This window comes from Oncorhynchus clarkii, chromosome 13 (genome assembly GCF_045791955.1).
Source record: "Oncorhynchus clarkii lewisi isolate Uvic-CL-2024 chromosome 13, UVic_Ocla_1.0, whole genome shotgun sequence".
Classification (NCBI taxonomy): Eukaryota; Metazoa; Chordata; class Actinopteri; order Salmoniformes; family Salmonidae; genus Oncorhynchus; species Oncorhynchus clarkii.
The window spans coordinates 6,053,384-6,063,430 of record NC_092159.1 but is presented as its reverse complement, the minus strand read 5'-3'; the positions used below and the strand labels follow the sequence as shown (position 1 = coordinate 6,063,430).

The 10,047-nt window shown below is 45.6% G+C and overlaps 1 protein-coding gene across 1 annotated transcript in view; it reads left to right on the top strand.

Moving 5' to 3' along the window:
• Window positions 1-7,060, top strand: part of LOC139424206 (noelin-2-like) — a 37,887-nt gene extending 30,827 nt beyond the window's left edge. Inside the window, exon 5 of the mRNA XM_071175885.1 lies at window positions 6,740-7,060. Coding sequence (XP_071031986.1) covers window positions 6,740-7,060 — 321 coding nt within the window. The remainder of the gene's footprint in view (window positions 1-6,739) is intronic.
• Window positions 7,061-10,047: the final 2,987 nt, after the last annotated feature.

Here is a 10,047-nt window from a genome sequence, read left to right as displayed (position 1 = left end):
CTACACCTCTAACATACTGGTAGGTGGTCTACACCTCTAACGTACTGGTAGGTAGTCTACACCTCTAACATACTGGTAGGTGGTCTACACCTCCAACATACTGGTAGGTAGTCTACACCTCTAACGTACTGGTAGGTAGTCTACACCTCTAACATACTGGTAGGTAGTCTACACCTCTAACATACTGGTAGGTAGTCTACACCTCTAACATACTGGTAGGTGGTCTACACCTCCATACCTAACGCTGGGAACATACTGGTAGGTAGTCTACACCTCTAACATACTGGTAGGTAGTCTACACCTCTAACATACTGGTAGGTAGTCTACACCTCTAACATACTGGTAGGTAGTCTACACCTCTAACATACTGGTAGGTAGTCTACACCTCTAACATACTGGTAGGTAGTCTACACCTCTAACATACTGGTAGGTAGTCTACATCTCCAACATATTGGTAGGTAGTCTACACCTCTAACATACTGGTAGGTAGTCTACACCTCCAACATACTGGTAGGTAGTCTACATCTCTAACATATTGGTAGGTAGTCTACACCTCTAACATACTGGTAGGTAGTCTAAATCTCTAACATACTGGTAGGTAGTCTACATCTCTAACATACTGGTAGGTAGTCTACACCTCTAACATACTGGTAGGTAGTCTACATCTCTAACATATTGGTAGGTAGTCTACACCTCTAACATACTGGTAGGTAGTCTACATCTCTAACATACTGGTAGGCAGTCTACACCTCCATACCTAACGCTGGGAACATACTGGTAGGTAGTCTACACCTCTAACATACTAGTAGGTAGTCTACACCTCTAACTTACTGGTAGGTAGTCTACACCTCTAACATACTGGTAGGTAGTCTACACCTCTAACATACTGGTAGGTAGTCTACATCTCCAACATACTGGTAGGTAGTCTACACCTCCATACCTAACGCTGGGAACATACTGGTAGGTAGTCTACACCTCCAACATACTGGTAGGTAGTCTACATCTCTAACATATTGGTAGGTAGTCTACACCTCTAACATACTGGTAGGTAGTCTAAATCTCTAACATACTGGTAGGTAGTCTACATCTCTAACATACTGGTAGGTAGTCTACACCTCTAACATACTGGTAGGTAGTCTACATCTCTAACATATTGGTAGGTAGTCTACACCTCTAACATACTGGTAGGTAGTCTACATCTCTAACATACTGGTAGGTAGTCTACACCTCTAACATACTGGTAGGTAGTCTACACCTCCAACATACTGGTAGGTAGTCTACATCTCTAACATACTGGTAGGTAGTCTACATCTCTAACATACTGGTAGGTAGTCTACATCTCTAACATACTGGTAGGTAGTCTACATCTCCAACATACTGGTAGGTAGTCTACACCTCCATACCTAACGCTGGGAACATACTGGTAGGTAGTCTACACCTCTAACATACTGGTAGGTAGTCTACACCTCTAACATACTGGTAGGTAGTCTACACCTCTAACATACTGGTAGGTAGTCTACACCTCTAACATACTGGTAGGTAGTCTACATCTCTAACATACTGGTAGGTAGTCTACATCTCTAACATACTGGTAGGTAGTCTACACCTCTAACATACTGGTAGGTAGTCTACACCTCCAACATACTGGTAGGTAGTCTACACCTCCAACATACTGGTAGGTAGTCTACATCTCTAACATACTGGTAGGTAGTCTACACCTCCAACATACTGGTAGGTAGTCTACATCTCTAACATACTGGTAGGTAGTCTACACCTCTAACATACTGGTAGGTAGTCTACACCTCCAACATACTGGTAGGTAGTCTACACCTCTAACATACTGGTAGGTAGTCTACACCTCCAACATACTGGTAGGTAGTCTACACCTCTAACATACTGGTAGGTAGTCTACACCTCTAACATACTGGTAGGTAGTCTACACCTCTAACATACTGGTAGGTAGTCTACACCTCTAACATACTGGTAGGTAGTCTACACCTCTAACATACTGGTAGGTAGTCTACACCTCTAACATACTGGTAGGTAGTCTACACCTCTAACATACTGGTAGGTAGTCTACACCTCTAACATACTGGTAAGTAGTCTACATCTCTAACATATTGGTAGGTAGTCTACACCTCTAACATATTGGTAGGTAGTCTACACCTCTAACATACTGGTAGGTAGTCTACACCTCCAACATACTGGTAGGTAGTCTACATCTCTAACATACTGGTAGGTAGTCTACACCTCTAACATACTGGTAGGTAGTCTACACCTCCAACATACTGGTAGGGAGTCTACATCTCTAACATACTGGTAGGTAGTCTACATCTCCAACATACTGGTAGGTAGTCTACACCTCCAACATACTGGTAGGTAGTCTACATCTCCAACATATTGGTAGGTAGTCTACACCTCTAACATACTGGTAGGTAGTCTACACCTCTAACATACTGGTAGGTAGTCTACACCTCCATACCTAACGCTGGGAACATACTGGTAGGGGGTCTACACCTCTAACATACTGGTAGGTAGTCTACACCTCTAATGTACTGGTAGGTAGTCTACACCTCTAACATACTGGTAGTTAGTCTACACCTCTAACATACTGGTAGGTAGTCTACATCTCTAACATATTGGTAGGTAGTCTACATCTCTAACATACTGGTAGGTAGTCTACATCTCTAACATATTGGTAGGTAGTCTACATCTCTAACATACTGGTAGGTAGTCTACACCTCCAACATACTGGTAGGTAGTCTACACCTCCAACATACTGGTTGTAGTCTACATCTCTAACATACTGGTAGGGAGTCTACATCTCTAACATACTGGTAGGTAGTCTACACCTCCAACATACTGGTAGGTAGTCTACATCTCTAACATACTGGTAGGTAGTCTACACCTCTAACATACTGGTAGGTAGTCTACACCTCTAACATACTGGTAGGTAGTCTACACCTCTAACATACTGGTAGGTAGTCTACACATCCATACCTAACGCTGGGAACATACTGGTAGGTGGTCTACACCTCTAACATACTGGTAGGTAGTCTACACCTCTAACGTACTGGTGGGTAGTCTACATCTCTAACATACTGGTAGGTAGTCTACACCTCTAACATACTGGTAGGTAGTCTCCATCTCTAACCTACTGGTAGGTAGTCTACATCTCTAACATGCTGGTAGGTAGTCTACATCTCTAACATACTGGTAGGTAGTCTACACCTCTAACATACTGGTAGGTAGTCTACACCTCTAACATACTGGTAGGTAGTCTACATCTCTAACCTACTGGTATGTAGTCTACATCTCTAACATACTGGTAGGTAGTCTACATCTCTAACATACTGGTAGGTAGTCTACACCTCTAACATACTGGTAGGTAGTCTACACCTCTAACATACTGGTAGGTAGTCTACATCTCTAACCTACTGGTAGGTAGTCTACATCTCTAACATACTGGTAGGTAGTCTACACCTCTAACATACTGGTAGGTAGTCTACACCTCTAACATACTGGTAGTTAGTCTACACCTCTAACATACTGGTAGGTAGTCTACACCTCTAACATACTGGTAGGTAGTCTACACCTCTAACATACTGGTAGGTAGTCTACACCTCTAACATACTGGTAGGTAGTCTACACCTCTAACATACTGGTAGGTAGTCTACACCTCCAACATACTGGTAGGTAGTCTACACCTCCATACCTAACGCTGGGAACATACTGGTAGGTGGTCTACACCTCTAACATACTGGTAGGTAGTCTACACCTCTAACGTACTGGTAGGTAGTCTACACCTCTAACGTACTGGTAGGTAGTCTACACCTCTAACATACTGGTAGGTAGTCTACACCTCTAACATACTGGTAGTTAGTCTACACCTCTAACATACTGGTAGGTAGTCTACATCTCTAACATACTGGTAGGTAGTCTACATCTCTAACATACTGGTAGGTAGTCTACACCTCTAACATACTGGTAGGTAGTCTACACCTCTAACATACTGGTAGGTAGTCTACATCTCTAACCTACTGGTAGGTAGTCTACATCTCTAACATACTGGTAGGTAGTCTACACCTCTAACATACTGGTAGGTAGTCTACACCTCTAACATACTGGTAGTTAGTCTACACCTCTAACATACTGGTAGGTAGTCTACACCTCTAACATACTGGTAGGTAGTCTACACCTCTAACATACTGGTAGGTAGTCTACACCTCTAACATACTGGTAGGTAGTCTACACCTCTAACATACTGGTAGGTAGTCTACACCTCCAACATACTGGTAGGTAGTCTACACCTCCATACCTAACGCTGGGAACATACTGGTAGGTGGTCTACACCTCTAACATACTGGTAGGTAGTCTACACCTCTAACGTACTGGTAGGTAGTCTACACCTCTAACGTACTGGTAGGTAGTCTACATCTCCAACATACTGGTAGGTAGTCTACACCTCTATCATACTGGTAGATAGTCTACACCTCTAACATACTGGTAGGTAGTCTACATCTCTAACATACTGGTAGGTAGTCTACACCTCTATCATACTGGTAGATAGTCTACACCTCTAACATACTGGTAGGTAGTCTACATCTCTAACATACTGGTAGGTAGTCTACACCTCTATCATACTGGTAGATAGTCTACACCTCTAACGTACTGGTAGGTAGTCTACATCTCTAACATACTGGTAGGTAGTCTACACCTCTAACATACTGGTAGGTAGTCTACATCTCTAATATACTGGTAGGTAGTCTACATCTCTAACATACTGGTAGGTAGTCTACACCTCTAACATACTGGTAGGTAGTCTACACCTCCAACATATTGGTAGGTAGTCTACACCTCTAACATACTGGTAGGTAGTCTACATCTCTACTGGTAGGTAGTCTACATCGCTATCATACTGGTAGTAGTCTACACCTCTATCATACTGGTAGGTAGTCTACACCTCTACTGGTAGTAGTCTACACCTCTAACATACTGGTAGGTAGTCTACACCTCTACTGGTAGGTAGTCTACATCTCTAACATATTGGTAGGTAGTCTACATCTCTAACATACTGGTAGATCGTCTACACCTCTAACGTACTGGTAGGTAGTCTACATCTCTAACATACTGGTAGGTAGTCTACACCTCTAACATACTGGTAGGTAGTCTACATCTCTAACATACTGGTAGGTAGTCTACATCTCTAACATACTGGTAGGTAGTCTACATCTCTAACATACTGGTATGTAGTCTACATCTCTAACATACTGGTAGATAGTCTACACCTCTAACGTACTGGTAGGTAGTCTACATCTCTAACATACTGGTAGGTAGTCTACACATCCAACATATTGGTAGGTAGTCTACACCTCTAACATACTGGTAGGTAGTCTACATCTCTAACATACTGGTAGGTAGTCTACACCTCTAACATACTGGTAGGTAGTCTACACCTCTAACATATTAGTAGGTAGTCTACACCTCTAACATACTGGTAGGTAGTCTACATCTCTACTGGTAGGTAGTCTACACCTCTAACATACTGGTAGGTAGTCTACACCTCTAACATACTGGTAGGTAGTCTACATCTCTACTGGTAGGTAGTCTACACCTCTAACATACTGGTAGGTAGTCTACACCTCTAACATACTGGTAGGTAGTCTACATCTTTACTGGTAGGTAGTCTACATCTCTACTGGTAGTAGTCTACACCTCTAACATACTGGTAGGTAGTCTACATCTCTACTGGTAGGTAGTCTACACCTCTACTGGTAGGTAGTCTACACCTCTAACATACTGGTAGGTAGTCTACATCTCTACTGGTAGGTAGTCTACATCTCTACTGGTAGGTAGTCTACACCCCTACTGGTAGGTAGTCTACATCTCTAACATATTGGTAGGTAGTCTACATCTCTAACATACTGGTATGTAGTCTACATCTCTAACATACTGGTAGGTAGTCTACACCTCCAACATACTGGTAGGTAGTCTACATCTCTAACATACTGGTAGGTAGTCTACACCGCTAACATACTGGTATGTAGTCTACATCTCTAACATACTGGTAGGTAGTCTACACCTCTACTGGTAGGTAGTCTACATCTCTAACATATTGGTAGGTAGTCTACATCTCTAACATACTGGTATGTAGTCTACATCTCTAACATATTGGTAGGTAGTCTACATCTCTAACATACTGGTATGTAGTCTACATCTCTAACATACTGGTAGGTAGTCTAGACCTCCAACATACTGGTAGATAGTCTACATCTCTAACGTACTGGTAGGTAGTCTACATCTCTAACATACTGGTAGGGAGGATGTCTGTGTGTCGAAGGTCACATCTCTCTCTCCTTTATCTCCCTCCCTCCCTCACCCCCTCGTTCCCTCCCTCCCTTCCTCCCTCCCCCATCACCCCCTCCCCCTCACCCCCCTCGTTCCCTCCCTGCCTCCCTCACCCACTCATTCCCTCCCTCCCTCCCTCACCCCTCGTTCCCTCCCTCCCTCCCTCACCCACTCGTTCCCTCCCTTCCTCTCTCCCCCATCACCCCCTCCCCCCTCACCCCATCCCTCCATCCCTCCCTCCCTCACCCCCTCCCTCCCTCATCCCGTCGTTCCCTCCCTCCCTCCATCCCTCCCTCCCTCACCCCCTCCCTCCCTCACCCCGTCGTTCCCTCCCTTCCTTCCTTCCTTCCTTCCTTCCTTCCTCCCTCACCCCCTCCCTCCCTCTCTCCAGGTCAGTCGGTTGGATCCTCGTTCTCTCGACATTCTCCAGAGTTGGGACACAGGGTTTCCTAAACGCAGCGCAGGGGAGACCTTCATGATCTGTGGTACCCTGTACGTCACCAACTCCCATCTGGCCGGAGCTAAGGTCCACTTTGCTTACCACACCAACTCCTCCAGCTATGAGTACACAGACATCCCCTTCCACAACCAGTACTCTCACATCTCCATGATGGACTACAACCCCAGAGAGAGGGCCCTCTACACATGGAACAATGGACATCAGGTCATCTATAACGTGACCCTGTTTCATGTTATACAGAGCGATGGATAGAGGAGGAGAGGAGGGGAGGAGGGAGAGGAGAGGAGAGAGACTGACGGACTATATCTCTATACACAGAGAGGAGGAGGAGGAGGAGGAGGAGTGGGAGGGGAGTGGGTGAGAGACTGATGACTATATCTTGAGAGGAAGAAGAGGAGGGGAGGAGGAGAAGGAGGACTGATGGACTCTATCTATAGAGAGAGAGGAGGAGAAGGAGGACAGATGGACTTTATCTCTAGAGAGAGAGGAGGAGAAGGAGGACTGATTGACTATATCTCTATAGAGAGAGAAGAGGAGAAGGAGGACTGATGTACTATATCTCTAGAGAGAGGAGGAGAAGGAGGACTGATGGACTATATCTCTAGAGAGAGGATGGACTATATCTCTATAGAGAGAGGAGGAGAAGGAGGACTGATTGACTATATCTCTAGAGAGAGGAGAAGGAGGACTAATGGACTATATCTCTATAGAGAGGAGGAGGAGAAGGAGGACTGATGGACTATATCTCTAGAGAGAGGAGGGGGACTGATGGACTATATCTCTAGAGAGAGGAGGAGAAGGAGGACTGATTGACTATATCTCTAGAGAGAGAGGAGGAGAAGGAGAACTGATGGACGATATCTCTAGAGAGAGAGAGGAGGAGGAGGAGGACTGATGGACTATATCTCTAGAGAGAGGAGGAGTACTGATGGACTATATCTCTAGAGAGAGGAGGAGGACTGATGGACTATATCTCTAGAGAGAGGAGGAGGACTGATGGACTATATCTATAGAGAGAGAGAGGAGGACTGATGGACTATATCTCTAGAGAGAGGAGGAGGAGGAGGACTGATGGACTATATCTCTATATATAGAGAGAGAGAGCCTGTATCTGGGACAGTTGGTGTGTCTATATATTTGAGGAAAATACATTCTGACTGAAGATGGAAACAGTCTGGGGTTGTGGAGACAGTCTGGGGTTGTGGAGACAGTCTGGGGTTGTGGAGACAGTCTGGGGTTGTGGAGACAGTCTGGGGTTGTGGAGAAAAGAAAGAAACACAGAAGTTGAATATGTTGTTCTACTTTATGACTAGAGCCCAAAGTAGTGCACCATATCGGGAATAGGGCTCTGGTCTAATGTAGTGCACTATATAGGAAATAGGACTCTGGTCTAATGTAGTGCACTATATCGGGAATAGGGCTCTGGTCTAATGTAGTGCACTATATAGGAAATATAGGGCTCTGGTCTATAGAAGTGCACTATGTAGAGAATAGAGCTCTGGTCTATAGAAGTGCACTATATAGAGAATAGAGCTCTGGTCTATAGAAGTGCACTATATAGAGAATTTTGCTCTGGTCTATACAAGTGCACTATATAGAGAATAAGGTATCATTTGGGCCTCTATATAATATTGATAATGTGTTGAGAGAGACAGCATGGTTCTTTATGTTAAACCTGAAATAAATGTTCCTGTTTACCATCTATCAGTCTGCTGTTATTTCTGGAACAGAGGAGAGGAGAGGAGAGGAGAGGAGAGGAGAGGAGAGGGATAAATGTTCCTGTTTACCATCTATCGGTCTGCTGTTATTTCTGGAACAGAGGAGAGGAGAGGAGAGGAGAGGAGAGGAGAGGAGAGGAGAGGAGAGGAGAGGGATAAATGTCCCTGTTTACTATCTAACTGTCTGTTGTTGCTGTGAGACCAACGTCAGTGTGTTGCTAATTGCTTCTCTTCCTCCACTGTCCTTGTCCCCTTACTGGGCTCCAACCGGTGGTCCTCTGACCCCAACACACCTGACCGCCCTCCTTGACAACGTACTGACCAGTTGAGCTGTAGGACACCACTGGAGATCTGTCAACTGTTACATCTGTACACACTGGAACAGATTAGAGGAGGAGGAGAGAGGGAGGACATGGGAGATGAAGGAGAATCAGTAGAGGAGGGGAGGAGGAGAGGAGGAGAGGAAGAGAGGAGGAGAGGAGGAGGCAGATGAAGGAGAATCAGTAGAGGAGGGGAGGAGGAGAGGAGGAGACGAAGAGAGGAGGAGAGGAGGAGGCAGATGAAGGAGAAGCAGTAGAGGATGAGAGGAAGAGAGGAGGACAGGAGAAGAGGAGGAGAGGAAGAGAGAAGGAGAGGAGGAGGCAGATGATGGAGAAGCAGTGGAGGAGGAGAGGAGGAGGAGAGGAAGAGAGGAGGAGGAGAGGAGGAGGGAGATGAAGGAGAAGCAGCAGAGGAGGAGAGGAGGAGGCAGATGAAGGAGAAACAGTAGAGGAGGAGAGGAGGAGGAGAGGAAGAGAGGAGGAGAGGAGGATGGGAGGAGGGAGATGAAGGAGAAGCAGTAGAGGAGGGGAGGAGGGGAGTGGAGAGGAGGAGAGGAGGAGGCAGATGAAGGAGAAGCAGTGGAGTAGAAGAAACAGTAGAGAAAGAGAGGAGGGGAGGAGGAGAGGAGGAGGAGAGGAAGGAGAAGCAACAGAGGAGGGGAGGAGGAGAGGAGAGGAAGAGAGAAGGAGAGGAGGAGGCAGATGAAGGAGAAGCAGTGGAGGAGGAGAGGAGGAGGAGAGGAAGAGAGGAGGAGGAGAGGAGGAGGGAGATGAAGGAGAAGCAGCAGAGGAGGAGAGGAGGAGGCAGATGAAGGAGAAGCAGTAGAGGAGGAGAAACAGTAGAGAAAGAGAGGAGGAGAGGAGGGAGATGAAGGAGAAGCAGTAGAGGAGGAGAAACAGTAGAGAAAGAGAGGAGGAGAGGAGGAGAGGAGGGGAGGAGGCAGATGAAGGAGAAGCAGTAGAGGAGGGGAGTAGAGAAAGAGAGGAGGAGAGGAGGGGAGGAGGAGAGGAGGGGAGGAGGAGAGGAGGGAGATGCATAACCAAATCAACAAAGAAAATAAGATCTGAAAAAACAGCCTGAAAGAGTCTAAAAAGGGAAAGCATGGGAAGTGTGTGTGTGTATTTATGTGTGTGCATTTGTGTGTGTGTGTGTGTGTATTTGTGTGTGTGTGTATTTATGTGTGTGTGTGTGTGTATTTGT